The 19400-nt window shown below is 56.9% G+C and overlaps 2 protein-coding genes across 3 annotated transcripts; one reads left to right on the plus strand and one right to left on the minus strand.

Moving 5' to 3' along the window:
• Positions 1 to 797: 797 nt before the first annotated feature.
• On the minus strand, positions 798 to 10269 carry FRS3 (fibroblast growth factor receptor substrate 3). Of its 2 annotated transcripts, XM_049764918.1 has the most exons (6): positions 9924 to 10004; positions 6808 to 6896; positions 5919 to 6105; positions 3038 to 3199; positions 2275 to 2426; positions 798 to 2106 (listed from the first exon to the last, which is right to left on the minus strand). In XM_049764918.1, the coding sequence occupies exons 2-6, from the start codon at positions 6871 to 6873 to the stop codon at positions 1240 to 1242; spliced, it is 1434 nt and encodes a 477-aa protein (XP_049620875.1). In that variant the 5' UTR covers positions 6874 to 6896; positions 9924 to 10004; the 3' UTR covers positions 798 to 1239. The 2 variants fall into 2 exon arrangements, with proteins under 2 accessions (XP_049620875.1, XP_049620874.1); XM_049764917.1 differs by lacking the exon at positions 6808 to 6896 and having other exon boundaries at positions 798 to 2016; positions 9924 to 10269.
• A 7853-nt stretch (positions 10270 to 18122) lies between these two features.
• TOMM6 (translocase of outer mitochondrial membrane 6) lies at positions 18123 to 18514 on the plus strand. The gene is made up of 2 exons (XM_049764937.1): positions 18123 to 18248; positions 18414 to 18514. The coding sequence occupies exons 1-2, from the start codon at positions 18124 to 18126 to the stop codon at positions 18508 to 18510; spliced, it is 222 nt and encodes a 73-aa protein (XP_049620894.1). The 5' UTR covers position 18123; the 3' UTR covers positions 18511 to 18514.
• Positions 18515 to 19400: the final 886 nt, after the last annotated feature.

A 19400-nucleotide genomic window follows, 5' to 3' on the forward strand; every position in this document is an offset into this window, starting at 1 on the left:
AGTGCCACCAGGAGTGACCTCTGAACATGGGGCTAGAGTAGCCCTTTTACTTTTGGTTTTGGGCCACACCCGGTGGCTCTCAGGGGTTACTCCTGGCTCTGCGCTCAGAAATCACTCCTTGAAGGCTCAAGGGAGCATATGGGAAACTGGGGATCGAATCGGGTCCATCCTGGGTTGGCTGCGTGCATGGCAAACTCCCTACCGCTGTGCTATCTCTCCGGCCCCTTGAGTAGTCCTTTACACTGCTGATTTCCCTAGGAGGATCCAGGATCTGAAGGAGATTGGGGTGTACTGGGACCCCGTGGAGGCAGGAGAGGATCGGGAGATGCCAGTTCCCAACACTACCCTGAGTCAGGGTGTTGGCCCCAGAGGTCTGGCTTTCTGACGCCTGCTGTCGGCCCATTTCCTGGGACTGAGCATCAGCCCTATTATGGGCCGGACCTTGGGAGGAGAAAAAGGGCAGTGCGGATGAGTATCGAGTTGAGGGTTCACAACCTTCATTGCGCTAACCAAATGCCAAGCCTCTGCGAGGTTCCTCGCCCCAAAGCGAAGCAGCTCAAGAATCTCACACTCGGGGCCGGCGAGGTGGCGCTAGAGGTAAGGTGTCTGCCTTGCAAGCGCTAGCTAGCGTAGGATGGACCGAGGTTCCATCCCCCTGCGTCCCATATGGTCCCCCCAAGCCAGGGGCAATTTCTGAGCGCTTAGCCAGGAGTAGCCCCTAAGCATCAAACAGGTGTGGCCCAAAAAAAAAAACAAAAAAAAAACAAACAAACAAACAAAAAGAATCTCACTCTGCGGCCGAGCCAGAATTTAAAAATAATTATATTAATAATAAATATGTTAAGTTACATTTAAAACAATAAATAGAAAAATAAACTGATAAATAAAATCAACAGGTACAAAATGTCTCCAAATTCAACCAAAACAAACACACAGACGACGGAGCTGGCCGATGGATTGGAGGGCCGAGGGTGCTCGAGGCGCGCACGGGGACCCCCTCACAGTTTGGCCTCTCCGGTTTGGCCGCCCGCTTCCCCCCAACCCCTAGCTTGGAGACCAGGAGACACAGTGGTGGTGACTTGGGGGGTGGGGGGAATGGAACTCCGGCCAGCCAGCGCAGGGGAGCCTCGCGGCCCCCTCCATGCCCTTCAGCGAAGCAGCCCTGAGCCCCGGGTGGGTGGTGGTGGGATGGGGAAGGCAGGGAGTCGGAGTCGGGGCGCAGGGCTCGCTCGGGGCGCCCTACACAGGCAGGTCGGTGCTGTTGTGCCGGGTTTTGCGGGCGGTGCCGTCGTCTCGGGGCAGGGCTCTCTGCAAGTTGGACATGGCCACGGTCTTTTTGAGGTCGATCACGGCGTACGAGTCTGAGCTGCGAGTGGGCTGGGCGGTGGGCATGGGGCCCTGGGGTGCGGTGGGGTCCGGGGCCCCCTTGGGGCGGTCTGGGCCCCAGCCCTTCAGCTCCACCTGGATGTAGTTGAGCTGCCTGGGGGGCTCGGGTCCAGGTGGCCGTCGGAAGTCGAAGTGGAAGAGGCGTGGGGAGCCCCGGCGGCGGCTCAGGGGCACGGGGAAGCCGGCGTGGGTGCGAGGTGCAGCCCGGGTGCCCGTGGGCTTCTGCAGGGGCGTCTCGTCCTCATCACCTTCGGGGAAGCCGTTGGAGGAGGGCGTGAGGCCGTCCCGCGTGTCGCCGTCCTCCATGGCCACGTCCTGGCCTTCCCACACGGGGGGCAGCGAGGGCAGGTTCTCGTAGTGTAGCAGCGCAGCCCGGCGCTGGGCCAGGCTGCCCCAGGTCGGCTCGCTCCCGGCCGGGCTCAGTCTCCAGCCGGCGCCCTGCCGCAGCCCGCTGCCCACGTTCTCGTAGGTGCACTTGGGCTGGGCCGGGCACTCGGACGCGCCCTCGTTGTTGTTGTGGTGGTGGTGGGGGTCCTGCGGGCTGGGGCACAGGCCCTGGCACTTTACCATGTGGCGTCGTGCAGGGGTCGGGCCCAGCACGAATTTCACCTGGCCCGGCTGCAGGAAGACCTGCGGGTCGTGGACGAGGCCCTCGGGCAGGGGCTGCAGGCTCCGGCGGGGGTCGTCCTCGCTGGCAGGTGTGTTGACGTAGGTGTGGGACTGGGGGAGAGGGGGAGTGGCAGGTGGGCATGAATCCGGCATGAAGGGGAGGAAGCATTCTAGGGGAGCCCCCTGAAATAAACGTCTTCGTCCCCTCCCTGATCCCTGCCTGCTGGGAGGGGGGAGGCAGCCCTCTGCTCCCCTTCCCGGACCCACCCAAGAACTCACCTGCTCCTCTGGGGCGATGAGGGCGTGTGCGGGCTCTTCACCCAGGGAGGGGTGCCAGAGGCTGCTGCTGGTGGAGGGGCGACGGGGGGCTGAGAAGCGGGGACCCTCTCCGGGGCAACCATTGGAGAAGCTAGCGATGGTGTAGCCCAGAGCTGGTACAGGGGAGAACAGCCGAGGTGAGGGGCTAGGCACCAGGGATCCCCCACACTGAAGGGGCAATCTCAGAGAAACCCGGGCAGTTAGGCCCCCCTTCTGCTCCTCTCTGTTCTTCCAGCCCTGCCCTTTCCCTCCAGAGCTTCAAGGCCCACCATCACCTGTCACCAGCCCCTCCCCTTTGCCTCACTGCAGCTGGGCCCTGAGCCCGTTTGAAACGAGGTTCCATTCCCACGCACCCTGGACCCCCCCAAACTGTGAAAACCACGTTAGAATCCGGTCTGGCTCCTGAGCCCAGGCCAGAGGCAACAGGAGCGGTGCAGGGGTGTGACCTGCAGAGAGGGACGCAAAACAGCACCAGACTGCGGTTGCCGTGGAAACGCCATGTCTCCCCGGCTGCTCCCGCCCATCCATTGCCATGGAGGCCCAGGCGGGAATGCCCAGCCCGGCCTGAGTGGCCTGATCTGCAGAGGCCAGAGCTGATCCAGTCCACCCAGGGTTCAGGCCCTAGACCAGGCCCCGGACGGCTGCTCACAGTGACTACCCCAAGTACCCACTTCATCTGGTGCCCTGGGGTGGCTGCCTGGGGGGTTGGCTGGCATCTCCTTACCACTGGAAGGCGGGGGGCCCCTGGCCAGCTCCAGCTCAGCGGGGTGGCTGCTGCGAGTGACGATGACCGGCTCCTCCGTGACGTTGATGCTGTTGCATTGCATCAGGTCCTGCAGGAGGTTGAAGATCTCCTCGGCCCGAGAGCACTTGAAGGCGAATATTCCTGGGGCAAGAAGGAAGGTGAAAGGGGTGAGGTGGCGAGTCACAGAGGCCAGGTAATAGCCCTGGAGGAATAGGGCCCCCTGCAAGTGCGCCCCCGTATGCTCCCAATACCTTCCATGTTGGCTGCCCTGTGCTGTGGGATGTGAAATGGAGAAGCACGTGTGTGCACAGGGCTGAGGGAAGAGAAGTAAAACTCAATGAAAAAGTATGATGTTGAGGGACTGGAGCAACAGTGCCACAAGGAAAGTCCTTGCCTTGCATGTGTTCAACATGGGTTTGATCCTTGGCATCCAATATGACCACCAGGGGTGATTCCTGAGTGCAGGGTAATTCTTAGAATTCCTAGATGTGACCCAAAACCAAAAAAAAAAATGGAAAAAAAAGTGGAGAGATATGATGGCAAGTAGAGAGTTGATCTCAGCACCCCATACGGTCCTAGCACGCAACCCAAATTCTCATCTTTTTTATTTTTGGTTTTGGTTTTGGGTCACATCCGGCAGCTCAGGGGCTTCTCCTGGCTCTATGCTCAGAAATCGCTCCTGGCAGGCTCAGGGGATCCTATGGGATGCTGGGATTTGAACCAACATCCTTTTGCACGAGAGGCAAACACCTTACCTCCAGGCTATCTCTCTGGCCCCAACTCCCATCTTCTTAAAAAGAAAAAGAAAATATAAAGGCAGGAACTTTATCTATAGTTGGGTGGGTGGTTGCCTTTCACATGCCAACCCAGGTGCATTCCCCGGCATTCTATGTGGTACCTCCAAGCCCATTTGGTGTAATTCCTGAGTGCAGAGCTAGGAGTAAGCCCTGAATACTGCTGGGTATGCCCTCCTTCCCCTGAAATAAAGGCTCTGCCCAACCTTTTGTTCCCTAGAAAATATAGCTCAGGCTAGAGTAATAGCACAGCTGGCAGGGCATTTGGTTTGCACACAGCCAACCCAGGTTCAATCCCCAGTATCCCACATGGTTCCCCGAGCCTGGCAGGGGTAATTTCTGAACAGAGTCATGTGTCCCCCACCACCATAATAAACATGAGCTCTGGTCAAAGCATCTCCCTCAGTTCTGTGCCTCTGTGTCTCTAAGTTCTTTGTGGGCAAAAGGTTTATCCCTGCAGCCCTAGCCCAGGTCTTGCCTCCCCCCGCCTGGGGCTGCAGTGTAGGGCCCTAACAGTCCTAGGACAGTGCTGAGAGCAGGACCGGACCGAGGACCATGGCTCAGGCGACCTAAGATATCCGTAGGGCACTGGGTTCACCTGGGACTTTGGGTCCCCCCACTGCCCCCCCCCCCACATAACTCCAAGAACAGCAAGTCAAAACTGGGAGAAAGGACCCTTTGTAGGAACTCTGTTTTTTTTGTTTTGTTTTGTTTTTGTTTATTGGGGGCCACACCCGTTTGCTGCTCAGGGGTCACTCCTGGCGAAACGCTCAGAACTCGCCCCTGGCTTGGGGGAACCATATGAGGTCCTTCCTTGGCTAGCGCTTGCAAGGCAGACACCTTACCTCTAGCGCCACCTCATCGGCCCCTGTAGGAACTCTGAATGGCCCCTCTGAGGTATCAAGTGTGGAGGGGCCAGAGCAGTGGTGCAAGCAGTAGGGTGTTCGCCTTGCACACGCTGACCTAGGATGGACCAAGGTTCGATCTCCCAGCGTCCCATGTGGTCTTCCAAGCCAGGAGGGATTTCTGAGCGCATAGCCAAGAGTAACCCCTGAGGGTCAACGGGTGTAGCCCCCAAACAAAAAAAAAAAGTGAGCAATCATTGGGGTGGGGCAGCCAGAGAAGGACTCCCATCTCAGTTCATGTTACCCCCACTTAAAGAGGGCACGCACCAGACGTGGCTTTTTCCTTTCCTGGTGCAGTGCCTTCCTCCCAAAGAATTATTTGCCAAAAGGCCCACTCAGAAGTCAATCATTTGACCCTTTGCGTGGATTACTGGCGGTAATTCCAACATGGCTGTAACATTACATTTTCTCTTTATTTGGACACTACAGAAATCCAGCCTCAGCTTTCCTACAAAGAAATGTCAGTACCAAAAACCCCCCAAAAGTTCCCTGCTGGCTAGCTAGTATAACCTGGCGCCAGCAGCTTGTTTTTCTGAGTCTAGCTCTATGATGGTAAACAATTATTTCCGTCCCCCCTAAAATCTATTTTCCAGCGACCAAATAAACATCACAAATATTTTTCTCTCTCTCCTCCTGGTTTCTTGAAAAACCTGTTTTTCTCCTTACCCTAAAAACATTTTCTCTACTAACACCCAACAGGACTTTTCCTCACCTGAAGAACGGTCTTTTAATAGGTAGATTCTAGGCCTGTTTCCCCATTGTACTGCTCTCCTGCTCTTTGTTCTCCCTGAGAACACCTTGCATACCAGAGTTTGTGCTTATAAATGTCATCAGCTGAAAAGTAAATTTGTCTCTCGTCCCTTGGACGTGGGTCCCCATACAATGCATTTTGTGTGGTCTCATTTATTTCATTATTTCATATTTCATATTCGTCTGCTTTGTGTTTCCGCTTATTCCTAGTGAGAATTAACCCACTAAGGTTTTGCTTAGGGACGCTAACACGTCTGTAGCAAGTTCAACCAGCAGGAGAGAAAGGCCCAGGCTTGGACCCACCATGCATGTCTGCGACGTGCCATGTGCTTCCCAGGCAGAACCTTCCCCTTGTCACCCGCTGGTCACAACTTCCCTGGAGACGCTCAGTGCTGGGCTGCGAGGACTCACCCTGGCCCGTCTGGCAGCGGCGGCCGCTCTCAAAGGAGAAGAGGTTGGAGTCGTAGCCGTAGCGCCGCAGGCAGAGGTAGGGCCAGCGCACGGCCTCGCGCCGCTGTAGGCGCAGCACCAGCTCGCACTGCGTCAGCTCCATCACGCCCGAACCCAGCTCCACGCCCTCGTCGTCCACGTTGGTCACCTGGGGGGCAGGAGGGGCAGTGAGGGGAGCTGGCTAGTGTGCCGGGACCCAGGGTGAGGGCCCAAGGCCAGAGCAGGCTTTGGAGGAGAGGGATGTGGTGTCCTCCCCGGAGACTGCCCAAGGTAGTTCTTGGGCCTCACTTCCGTCATTTGGGCCAAGAGTGGGAGAAGAGGTCGGCGGCCCTGAGAGCTCAGAGGGTTGAAGGCTGAAAGTCAGATGAGCTTCAACTAAACTCTCAAGGAAAGGGAGAGGGTTCCAGTTCAGCCCAAATTCAGAGATCCTGGGAGGGGCTGGCCCAAGACCGATCAAGTTCACCCCCTTGACTTCCTCCCACACCATTAGCCCTGGCCTCGGGCTGATGGAGCTGCCCCTACAGTGGCTACATGGGTCACAGGACTGGTCTGGGCTTCCCAAGCCATCACGAAGAATATGCTGTGCCTCCCACAAGCAGAACTGAGCTCCGCTGCCAGCTCACAAGCACACAGATGCAAGCAAAATCGCAAAGAGCAAGGCTGCTGACTACTGGAAAAGCATGACAGTGCTGCCATGGGGGGCTCCTCTCATCCTGGCTGGCATACACCTGGCAGAGGCCTGGGTCTAAGCTCAGGGCGTTGGGGAGAAACAGTCCTCATCCTGCCCACCATACCACCCCCACAGCCTAGAGGCCATGCAGGGGGCTGAGGGGTGGGGTGCAGGAGGTACCTTGAACTTGGTGGGGTGGTTGTCAGGGACGCTGTCTCTGTTCAGGCAGCTGCAGCAGCTCCCCATGGTGTCAGAGCAGCCGGCCCACCCTAGGCAGAAATGGGAGGAGCGGGCTGGAGAGACAGTGCAGCAGTTGTAGGGCGCTTGCCTTGCACGCAGCTGACTGGAGTTCAATCTCTGCCACTACTATCGTTCCCCGAGCTTCCTTTTCTCTCCTTTCACTCCCCGGTCCCCTTCCCTATTCCATGGTCCCAGCTCTCATTTACACGCACCAGTTCCCCACCCCTACCTCAGAGCGATCTTTAGATGTTCTCTTCAAATAAGGAGTGGCTGGGGCAGGAGTGATAGAACAGCGGTAGGGCATCTGCCTTGCATGCAGCTGACCCAGGACAGACCTGTGTTCCAATTCCAGACATCCCATATGGTCTCCCAGGCTGCCAGGGGCAATTTCTGAGTGCAGAACCAGGAGCAACCTCTAAGCACTGCTGAGTATGGCCCAAAAACCAACCACCCCACCAAACAAATCCAAATGAGGAATAGCAGAAACATTCACAGCTGAAAGTAGCATAATGACCACTTGCTTTGCATGTAGCTGACCTGAGCTCAGTCCCCAGCACCCCGGGTCTCCCAGGCAACACCAGGAGTGACCCCTGAGAAGAGAGACAGGAGTAATCCCTGAGCTCTACCAAGTATTCCCCTCTCCCAGCAGTGCTCAGGGGAAACTCCTGGCTCCATGCTCAGAAATCGCTCCTGGCAGGCACGGGGGACCATATGGGAAGCCGGATTCGATCTCGGGCCCCAAGGTACTTTTTTTTTTTTTTTTTGGTTTTTGGGCCACACCCGTTTGACGCTCAGGGGTTACTCCTGGCTATGTGCTCAGAAATCGCCCCTGGCTTGGGTGGACCATATGGGACGCCGGGGGATCGAACCGAGGTCCTTCCTTGGCTAGCGCTTGCAAGGCAGACACCTTACCTCCAGCGCCACCTACCCGGCCCCGGTACTTTTTTTTTTAAATAAATTTTCTTGTTTTTGTTTTTTGGCCACCTCTGGTTACTCTTGTCTCTGTGCTTAGGAATTACTCCTGGCAAGCTCAGAGGACCAAATGGATGCCGGGGCTTGAACCCAGGTCGGAAAAATGCAAGGCAAATGCCCTACTTAGTGTACTATTGCTCGGGCCCCCTTAAATAAACTTAATTGAATTTTGTTTTGTTTTGTTTTGTTGTTTTTGGGCCACACTTGGTGGTACACAGGGGTTATTCCTGGCTCTGTGCTCAGGAATTGCTCCTGGCAGGCTCGGGGGACTATATGGAATGCCAAGAACCGTCCTGGGGTCAGCCATGTGCAAAGCAAAAGTCCTACCGCTGTGCTATCACTCCAGACCCACTGTGTCTTGCATGCACTTGACACTGATTTTGTTCCTGATACCACACATAGTCCTAAGTACTGCTTAAAGTGACCACCATGCAGAACTGGGAGCACCCCCTGATGTGCCATTTGTGCCCAAGCATGCCCCCTCAAAAGCAAAAAAGATATATTCATAAGAATAAACTCTTCGGGGCCCGGACAGATAGCATAGCGGCGTTTGCTTTGCAAGCAGCCGATCCAGGACCAAAGGTGGTTGGTTCGAATCCCGGTGTCCCATAGGGTCCCCCGTGCCTGCCAGGAGCTATTTCTGAGCAGACAGCCAGGAGTCACCCCTGAGCAACGCCGGGTGTGGCCCCAAAACCAAAAAAAAAAAAAAAAAAAAAAAAAACTCTTCGGGGCTGGAGAGATAGCATAGAGGTAAGGTGTTTGCCTTGCATGCTCAAATAGCGGCATCCCATATGGTCCCCCGAGCCTGCCAGGAGAGATTTCTGAGCATAGAGCCAGAAGTAACCCGAGCATTTCCAGGTGTGACCCCAAAACAAAACAAAACAAATAAAGAATAAATTCTTCAGGGCCAGAGTGATAGCATAGTGGGTAGGGCACTTGCCTTGCACATGGTCGACCCAGGTTCAATGCCTGGCATCTCATACCAGGAGTGATTCCTGAATGCCGAGCCAACAGTAACCCCTGAGCGCAGCTGGGTATACCTCCCCCAAAACAAAACAAAACTGAAAAAAATTCAAAACCAAACAATAAAGAAGAATAAACTCTTCAGAGAAGATTTTTTTGTTTGGCGGAGGATGACTTCGGGGCAACACTGTGGTATCAGTAGCTACTTCTGGCTCTGGGCTTGAGGGTTGCTTAATAGAAGTGCTGGGGTGTCGGAGACTACGTGGCATTGAGGAACTGACCTGGACATCTCTACGTAAAGCATGTATTCTGTGTTTTGAGCTATGGTCCTCTCTACCTGTAGAGTGCAATTTTTATAACCTCGAGTAGGTACAATCACACTAAAAATACAAAGACCAAGGGCTGGAGAGATATACAGAGGGTAAGGCACATCCTCACATGTAGCCTGCTCGGTCCCTGGCTTCGCACAGTATCCCTAGACCCCACTGGGATGGCCCAGGTAATCCCCAACAGTGCAGGCCCGAGGAGCACTGCATCCTCTGCCCTTGCATTATACTACTAGTCAACTTTGCCAAGAGTCAGTGAGACGATCCCTTGGCCTTCTCAAGCACCCCTTGAGAGCTGATCCCCACTTCTCCTGCCCATCCCCCAAATAAAAATACTCAGGCCAATGACACGGCTCAGTAGTAAGGTGCATGCCTCAGAGGCAGGACAGCCTGGCCCTAGGCTCGAGATGCTTCACAGGGATGTGCCCACAAGGTTTTGCACTCTGGCACTTCCTGGCAATCCGAGAGTCAGGCCTGTGTCTAGGACAGGCAGGTATTGGGATTGCACCCAGATGGAGCTGAGAGGTTACTATTATGGTGAAAAGTGAGTTGCAATGTGAGTTCTGCATGCAGGACTCCTTCTGTAGGGTAGGCAGGAGAGATAACAGTGAGTAAGGCAGGCCCAGCAGGAGAAATCCCTGAGCAGAGAGAGCAGAGCCAGCAGTGAGCCATGGGCACCACTGAGCATGGCGCCTAAGCCCCAAACAATCAAATTCCTCTTGGTTTCATGAGGCCTCGAACCACCCAGAGTCTGGGCTGGGGAACAGTATGGAGAACGGGTCACACAGTGCTCACCTCACCCAGGCCATCGGGGAGCTGACCAGGGGAGGGGCATGGGGAAAGACCCCACTTTATTCTCCCCGTTCTTGGTGCCACATCATGGCCAGCTGGCTGCAGAGAAGTCAGCGAGATCTCTCTGGGGTACGCCTGGGGTTCACCTAGTGCAGGAGACAGAGACCACAGGTCAGTGGGCAGTTTCCACTGGTAGGTAACCCTTTCACTCACGAAGTCCACCTGCCGTCCGGCCCCCCACCGGAACGTCTGGCCCAGATCCACATGCATAAACCACCAGACCCTAAGGAGGAGAGTGATGAGGCGCAAGGGTTCGGCTGATCCCAAGCCTTCGGGATTCAACAGGGGTCATCCCCTCGCACCAGCGATTTTTAAGTTGGCAGCTTACAAACTCGTTACCTCCATCTTCCATCTGAATCCTGTCTCAACCTCACCTTGGCATAGGACCTGGAATAAGCGTTCTCAAAGAGACACGATAAAAAAGACCAGGGCTTTAGAGTCAGGAACCAACAACGTTCTCATTCGTTTGGTTACTGCTAAGTATTGGGTGAGTACCAACTCCAAAATCCACACTAACGTTTTGGTTTCTAAGGGTAACATCTATAAACCAGGAAGCCTTCACCCTGGAGTCAAGTTGTTAAGAAAAACATCACGAAAGGAAAACGACCTTTTCTTCTTCTCCGAGGCATGCTCCTTTAATCTCACATTTGGAAGCCCGACGAGAGGTCTGTTCGCCAACTTGGAGAGGCCTCTCCATACAGTTGGAACTCAGTGCTACAGATTAGCCGAGAAATCTCAGGGATTCCGAGTCCCAGACTGACCAGACTGGCAAGTCATCTCCTGTGCTAGAATAGCATCTCGCTTGAGTGCCAGAGGGATGCTGGGCAGCGTGGACCCCTTTGCCTTCTAGATCTACTTATTCTCTGTAAGGAAGATGACCCGTGGCTGAGCTGGGAAAAGAAGGGGCGTGAGCTCTGGGGGGCTTGAATCTAGGGGTACAACCTGGGGGGAAGGGGCAACACCTTTTCCAGTCACTGCTAACAGGACACAGATCCTTCCAGCGTGTGTGTGTGTGTGTGTGTGTGTGTGTGTGTGTGTGTGTACGTGGGGGGTGTCCCCAGCGTGTGTGTGTGTGTGTGTGTGTGTGTGTGTGTGTACGTGGGGGGTGTCCCCAGCCCAATGAGTGTGTGTGTGTGTGTGTGAAGGGGGTGTCCCAGTGGGCCAGATCAGAGGAAGGGAGGACTTTGGCCTGGACTCCGGATGGAGAAGGGACCCTGGGGACTCAAAAAAACGTGGACATACTTGGGGGGAACCAGGCGTGGGCAAGTCCTTGGATGGGAGCACTGCGCAGGGAGGAGGACGGGTGGGGAGGAGGGGGAGCAGAGCCATGTCAGGGGGGTGAGAGGTCGCAGAGGGAATGAGGGGGGATCTGAGGGGCCCAGGACGGACGTGCGAGGGGGTGGGTGTGCTGGGGTGGCTTGAGGGCCAGAGGCAGATTTGGGGGTGCACGACTGCCAGAGAGGGGCAGGGAGGGAACATCTGGGGAGCTGCAGAGGGAATGGGGGGACCTGAGGGGGTGGGTGGCCTGGGGGGGGACTGAATGGCAGATTCGGGGAGCAGGGTTGCCAGGGAGGGGCTGGGGGAGCCTCTGGGGGCCGCAGGAGGAATGAGGGGCCCAGGGGTGGGCGTCCTGGAAGTGGGGGGGAGGCAGATGTTGGGGTGCAGGACCGCCGAGGCGCGGCAGCGGAGGGCGCATCTGGGGGCTGCAGAGAGACGGGGGGGGGTCTGGGGAGCCCAGGACATGCGCGGGGGTGGGCTGCTGGAATCGGGCGCGGGGCTGCCCGGCTCCCCGTCCTCCCGGCCCCGGGGCGGCGCGAGGGCGGCCGAGACGGGCTGCGGCGCGGCGCGGTGCGGTGCGGCTCGGTGCGGCCTCGGCCTGGTCCCCGCCCCGCCGCACCCCGACTCACATGGCCCCGACTCGGGTCCCGCCGCCGCCGCCGCCTCCCCGCCCGGCCAGGCCAGGCCGGCCGCGAGGTCGGAGGTCGGAGGTCGGAGGTCACGGCCGCGCCGACCAACGAGGCCCGCCGGGCGTCGGGGCGACGGGCGGGCGCGCAGCCTAGAAGGTCCCTTTGGAGGACTCGCCGCTCGCTCGCTCGCTCGCTCGCTCGGCGGCCGGCGGCTCAGCGAGCATGCGCAGACGCCAGAGGGCGCTCCCGCTCCCCTCCCGGCCAGTCGCGGAGCGGCGGGGCGAGCCGCCGGGGGCGGGCCCGGCGCTGGTGGGCGTGGCTCACAGGAGGCGTGGCTTGCTGGAGGCCACACCCCGACTTTATAAAGCTCCGCGGGGGGGGGGGAGGCCGCGGGGAGGGAGGGAGGGAGGGAGGGAGGGAGGGGGAGAGGGAGGAGGGAGGAGGGAGGGAGAGAGAGAGAGAGAGAGAGAGAGAGAGAGAGAGAGAGAGAGAGAGAGAGAGAGAGAGAGAGAGAGAGAGAGAGAGAGAGAGAGAGAGAGAGAGAGAGAGAGAGAGAGAGAGAGAGAGAGAGAGAGAGAAAGACAGCATGCGGAAGGCCGGTGGTTCAGTCCCGGCTTCCCATAGGGTCCCCCCCTTGAGGCTGCCAGGAGCGATTTCTGAGCATAGGCCGGGAGGAACCCTTGAGCGTCACCGGGTGTGACCCCAAACCCAAAAATAATAAATAAAATAAAATAAAATGAAATAAAATAAAATGAAATAGAATAGAATAAAATAAAATAAAATAAAATAAAATAAAATGAAATAAAATAAAATAAAATGCAGGGGCCGGAGTGATGTCACAGTGGTAAGGGCCTGGAGCACCTGCTGGGGTGGGAGAGGGAGGGGTTTGCCCTGTCCCTAAACTGCGGGTTCTGGAAGGTACATAGGTGGACTTGAGTCGCAGCTGTGGAAGGGTCCGACTCATTCCCTGGGTGTTCTGCGTAGGATCAGTTCTCCTACACTGGAACTGACCTGCTGAGGACGCAATTCCTCTTTTTTTTTCTGGGGACCCCCCCCCACTTCCCTAGCACCTCTGGCAGGGGCAGCCAGCCCCTCTAACTCCTCCCCAGCTTTTCACAGGAAATTGGTCCTGGTGACAACAGAGGAAGGAAGGAGATGAGATGGGTGTGGAGCTGGGAACTGAGGGATGCTGAAGGGGCTCAGGGCCAGGAAGCAGAGTAGTTGTTACCCTCTTGTCCCCTGAGCCTAATCTTGGCCAGGAATTTGGTGATGTGCAAACACCTCATGCCCAGCAGCTGCTAAATCTCACCCAGATCCCTGAAAACTTTCTTTGGCCTTCTGAAGTGACACCAGGGGACTTAATTGCCTGTATTGTTTCAGCTGTGAAATGGGACAAATAAAATGATTTTGGAAGACTGTTCTGGGGATGGAGTCTATCATGAAAAATTTTAGCACTATCCCTGGCCCAGAATCAACAAAAAAGTTTGTTTTCGGGGTCGGAGTGGTGGCGCTAGAGGTAGTCTGCCTTGCAAGCAGCAGCCTAGGACGGACCGCAGTTAGATCCCCTGGAGTCCCATATGGTCCCCCAAGCCAGGAGCGATTTCTGAGCGCATAGCCACCGCGTGTGGCCCAAAAACAAAACAAAACTAAACAAAAAGTTTGTTCTCATTTCTTCTTTCTCAGCTCTATGTCTGCCGGCCCCAGATTTCTGTCTGGTGGACATCTGGCTCTGAACAACTGTGCACCTCTTCCAACTTCAGTACACAGAATACCCCTAAGTGGCCCACCCGGGGCTTGCACAGAGGAAGGCTGAAAAAGAGGGGCCGGAGAGATAGCACAGCAGCGTTTGCCTTGCAAGCAGCCAATCCAGGACCTAAGATGATTGGTTCGAATCTCGGAGTCCCATATGGTCCCCTGTGCCTGCCAGGAGCTATTTCTGAGCAGACAGCCAGGAGTAACCCCTGAACTCTGCCGGGTGTGGGCCAAAAACCAAAAAGAAAAAAAAAAAAAGAAAAAGAAAAAGAAAAAGGAAAGAAAAATGAAAAAGAGGGCTCGGAGAGAAAAAAAAATCCCAGCATCCCATATGGTCCCCCGAGCCTGCCAGGAGCGATTTCTGAGCATAGAGCCAGGAATAACCCCTGGGCGCTGCTGGGTGTGACACCCCCCCCCCAAAAAAAAAACAAAAAAAAAACACAAAAAAAGGAAAAGATAGGAGCTTTTCCCCATGTCCTCATGACATGGTTTTCCCCATGTCCTCCTGAGAGGCCCCGGGAGCAAAGAGAAAAAGCAGGTGGGAAATCTCAGGGTGTGGGACTGTATTCGCTCACAGAGCTGGGGAGAAGAGGCTTGTGGAAAAGGCAGTGGAAGCTGAGGAGAACTTCCCGGCGCTTGACCTTTCTTTCACTTGGGCTCCACCTGCAGAGAGGCTGGTGAACCGTGTGGGGAAGCCAGTTTCTCTGGGGTGCAGGATGCCCAGGGAAGGATAGAGGGAGATGTTGCAGCAGAGAGACAAAATCTCCTCTTCACCCTTAGGGGGCTTTTCTTTTCTTTACCCCAATCTTGGGACTCCCCAGAGTTTGGAGTTCTGGCTTCAGAACTGCTAGGTGTGATCCCTACGTCTGGTTAGTGGGAGGAGTGAATGAGAGAAGGCTGCAGAGCATTGAGCATGGGTGGCGGGGTTCCTCACTGTGCTCTGGGCAGCCTTTGCCACTGATATCAGTGCTGAACCTAAGCTGGCATCATGGAAGTGGCAGCCTTGCCCTGGGGGAGCCAGGTCCCTTAACTAACTCAGTGACCCAGGCCACCTGCCAGAGGAGGACTCTGAAAACACTTGTGCTGAGTGAGGTAGGAGGAGCCCAGCCCTTCTCACAGACCATCCACCCTCTGTGCTCTGTCCACTGATGGGGGCATTAGCCTTTGCACCCCACTTCCTGTGGCCCTTCTCATCTCTGTTGCTCTGGAAGGTCCTGAGGTTAACTTTAAGCTTATTCTTGTGGGCAGTGTTGCCAGAGCAGAACCCAAGGGTCAGACCTAATGAATGAAGATGGGTGATTGTAAGCATAATATGGAAAGTCAGGGGCCCGGAGCAATGGTATAGCAGGTAAGGCACTTGCCTAGCACATGGCAGACCCATGTTCAACTCCCGACATTCCATATGGTGCCCTGAGCTTGTCAGGATTAAATCCTGAATGCAAAGCCAGGAGTATTCTGTGAATACCACAAAGTGTGGCCAAACCCTTCCCCCAAAGAAGAGAAGCTCTTTGGAGGTGTGGGGATTTCCCAGTCTCCCTCAACCAACCAACAAATGTGGGTCAGAGAGACAGTACAGGGTTTAAGGCACTAGCTTTGCATCCTGCTGACCTAAATCCCAGATACCACATATGGTCCTTGAGGAACTGCCAGGAGTAACCGTGAGCCAAGAAAACCCGTGAGCACAATCAGGTGTCCCCCAAGTCCCTTTATCCCCTCCTTGAGCTCTTCTAGCTTCCTTGGGCCCAGAAGCAGAGTATTCTCTGTGTACCACTGTCATCCCAGGTAGTGCTCCCTGTCATAGCAAGGCCAGGCCTGGTTCTGTAGGAGCACTACTACCTAGCCCTCAAAATAAAACTAATAATAATAATAATAATAATAATAATAGGGTGCCTGAGAGAGAGCACAAGCCTTGCTTGCTGCTGATCCAGGATGGATGGTGGTTGAAATCCTGTCATCCCATATGGTCCCCTGTGCCTGCCAGGAGTGATTTCTGAGGACAGAGCCAGGAGTAACTCCTGAGCACCAGGTGTGACCCCAAAACAAACACAAACAAACAACAACAACCAAAAAAAAACCCTCAAAAATACCTACAAATTCAAGAGCAGATCAACTACCCTTTTTGGGGAGGCATTGGGGCACAGTACTGGGATCGATTCATGATTTAGAGCTTGTGCTTCACCCCAGAACCACCTTTCGGCATTCCCTGTCTTTACTCCAGAGGAACCCAATGGATGGGGTGTTTGGAAGCAGTTTCAGTGGTAGTAGAGGTGGCAGTAAGGGGGTAGGGAGGGCCAGGAGAAAGTTACTCTATAATCTGTCTTCTCAGGACACTGAAATGCTGAGTTTGGGGTTCCCCAGTATGCAGACTAACTGCGCCCTCAACTGGCCTGAACTCTAGAAACTCCTGCAGCAGCTCCCTCCACCCTGCACCCGTTCTCCTTTCTCCTGTCCTCTCCTCAGGCCACTTGCCCAAGGGAGAGAACTGCAAGGGAGGACCCACGCCTGGCCTGAGTGCCCCCTGCTACGCTGTGGCAACCACCACATGGCAGAAAAGCAGATGAGAGGATGGACATGAGCTAGTGTGGAACCCGGTCATGGAATGTACAAGTGCAGAGCGGAGGATTGTCATGTGTTTATTGAGGCCAGATGGGCACCAATTTAAAATGACTTACAATTTAGTTGGGGGGCTGGGGCCGGGCTCAGCTGGAGAGCAAATGCCAGCATGGCTGAGGCCCTGAGTTCCCCCAGTCCCTGACATCATCCTTCTACTCCCCTAGGTGGGCACACAGGAGCGTACGGGCTCAGCTGGAGAGCAAATGCCAGCATGGCTGAGGCCCTGAGTTCCCCCAGTCCCTGACATCATCCTTCTACTCCCCTAGGTGGGCACACAGGAGCGTACGGGGTCAGGGGGAGAGCCCTGGGGGAGCAGTAACGAGCTGTGGTGGCAGAGTTCAGTGCCGAGGGACCACGGGCTCTGGGCCATCAGTGCCCAAGAAGCGAGGCTGAGATGGCCAATTCGCAGCTTGTCCCTCAGGCCCCTTTTTATACCATCCCGCACTTGCATTCTTCCAGCTCCCTTGGGCCCAGCAGCAGAGCCTTCTCTGTGCACCCCCCACATCCCGGCCTGCAGGGGTGCGTGCTCCCGTCACGGCAAGGCCGGGCCTGGTTCTGCAGGAGCGCTACTGCCCGCTCTCCAGCTCTTCTGCTGTCTCCCATGGAGACAGGAGGCCCTGGGCCAGGGGTGGCCTGAGGAACACACTTGTGAGAAGGTATGGCTCCCCGAGTCCCTCTCCTTGAAGCTGCAGAAGAGCCTAGCTCTGGGCCTCTGCGGGTGGAGAGGGTTGGGGGGGGGGGGGCAAGTTTAACAGACTGGAGACAAGCGCATGAGTTTGGGACTTGTCAGCGGCTTGCCTGGGCCCGGAGGAACGATCAGGTCAGTGAGGGGGCAGCCAGGAGGAGGATGCCATCAGGAAGCCCAGCACGCCCGGCTTATGGCCCACACCCAGTGCAGGCACCGGCTGAGGCCCGGGGAGCGCGGAGAGCAGCGCTGCTGGCACCCGTCATGCTTTGCCTGGCCTGAACGGACATCCGTCTCGGATGGCCCGGTATGCCCCGAGTGTCCGTCACCCTGAGGGAGGACGCGGGACCGTCCGGGGAGTCCAGGGTGACTGCGGTGCCACTTGGGCCGCGCCACCGGCTAGCTGGGGGCGACCCTGGCTGGGTCGTCGGCGCGACGAGCTGCAGGCGTGCTTCCCGCGTGGCACGAAGTGGACGTCGGGCGTGGCCGCTGGATGGACGAAGGAACGAGCGGATGGGTGGGCCAGCCCTTGTTCCCTCCCTTCCTTCCTTCCTCCCTCCCTCCCTTCCTTCCTTCCTTCCTTCCTTCCTTCCTCCCTCCCTTCTTCCTTCCCCTCCTTCCTTCCTTCCTTCCTTCCTTCCTTCCTCTTCTTCCTTCCTTCCTTCCTCCTTCTTCCTTTCCTTCCTTCCTTCCTTCTCCTTCCTTTCTTCCTTCTTCCTTCTTCTTCTCCTTCTTCCTTCCTTCCTTCCTCCCTTCCTTCCTCCTTCCTTCCTTCCTTCCTTCCTTCCTTCCTTCCTTCCTTCCTTCCTTCCTCCTTCTTCCTTCCTTCCTTCCTTCCTCCTTCTTCCTTCCTTCCTTTATTCCTTTTCCTTCCTTCCTTCCTTCCTTCCTTCCTTCCTTCCTTCCTTCCTTCCTCCCTCCTTCTTCCTTCCTTCCTTCCTTCCTCCTTCTTCCTTCCTCCTTCCTTCCTTCCTTCCTAGAGAGCCACCCCTCCGTCCGGCTGCTGCCTGGGTGCGGGCGAGAGGAGGGAGGAGCGGCTCTCCCGGGCCGGGGGCCGCGGCTGTCGGGCGGGGCGGCCGCGAAGCCGCCGGAAGTGACGGGCCGCCGGAAGCCCCGCCCCCTCGCGCAGACGCGCCGGAAGTCCCGCCCCGCGGCCCGAGAGCGGCGCGGAGAGCGAGCGAGCGGCATGGCTGCGGGCGGCGCGGGCGCGATGGGCGGCGCGGCCGGCGAGGCGGCGGAGATGCCGGACAGCGTGTGCGACTGGCTGCGGGGCGTCTACCGCTTCGCCACCGACAGGAGCGACTTCCGCAGGTGGGCGCCGGGGGCGGCGGGCGCGGGGCTCGGGCACTGGGAGGCCTGGGGGCTCGGCCGAGCCCGGGGGCGCTCGGGGCTGGGCCTGGGCTGACCCTCCCCGTCCCTCCCCGACCCTTCGCCTCCCTCTCCCCGTCCCCGTCCCCCCGCCGCCGCCCCCGCCAGGAACCTGCTCGTCAACCTGGGGCTGTTCGCCGCGGGCGTCTGGCTGGCCCGGAACCTGAGCGACATCGACCTCATGGCGCCCCAGCCCGGCCTGTGACGGAGGTGAGCTAGCTGAGCGCGCGCCCGCCCGGGAGGCGAGGGGCCGGGGGCCGGCAGGGGCGCCCCGCTCGGCGGCGGTCCGTCCCCCCGTCCAGCCGAGCCGGCCCGTCGTCTCTCCGCAGGCTCTGCGACCCGAGGCGCCGCTCCCCGTCCCCTCCCCGTCCCCTCCGCCCCCAGAGGCCGCTCTCCTCGCGTCTCCTCGCTGCCCGCCGCCTTGGGCTTCTGACGGCGCCCCAGATGCTTTGATCCTCCCCCGAATCTCGTGGATGGTATTTAATGATGCTTCAAATAAACACCGCACACAGAGGCGGCCGTTTCTCTGTTTTCTCTTTTAATGAGAACAGCTTACAAAAACAAGGCGTCGAAAGTCGAGATTTACAAACATCACGAGAACGTGGCGTCTCACTCTCGAGAGAGACCACAACAAGCCCCGAAGGTGGACTGCGATAGAGACGGTTGGCTTCCCGCTAAAGAGAAGAACGATCGGCACAAACTGTAGCTTTGTACATGGATGCCGCTGACAGGGCGGACAAAGCTCTCTCTCCAAGAATTTCCGATTCTAAGCACTGCTGGGACGAGGCCATCTGCTGCTGCATAGTGTTTCCTTGTCCCCACGGGTGGGTCTTGCAGGCACCGTTGCTATCACTTCGGGATTTGTTAAGCGCTGATGGATGCCAAGGGGTCAGCAAGCCCGGACAGGGGGGCACCAAAGGGACGCTGAGGAAGCCGCTGCTTACGCAGGACGTACATGTTTTCTGACACTAAGATTCACTGCAAGTGCCGCTGGTCTAGGGGACAGGGTCAAGTGCTATGGGAAGGACTCGTGTAGGTTTAGAAACAGGTGGAGACGGAGACAAGTTCCCCTTGATCTTTTATGTTTTCTTGTTG

This window comes from Suncus etruscus, chromosome 18 (genome assembly GCF_024139225.1).
Source record: "Suncus etruscus isolate mSunEtr1 chromosome 18, mSunEtr1.pri.cur, whole genome shotgun sequence".
Taxonomy (NCBI): domain Eukaryota; kingdom Metazoa; phylum Chordata; class Mammalia; order Eulipotyphla; family Soricidae; genus Suncus; species Suncus etruscus.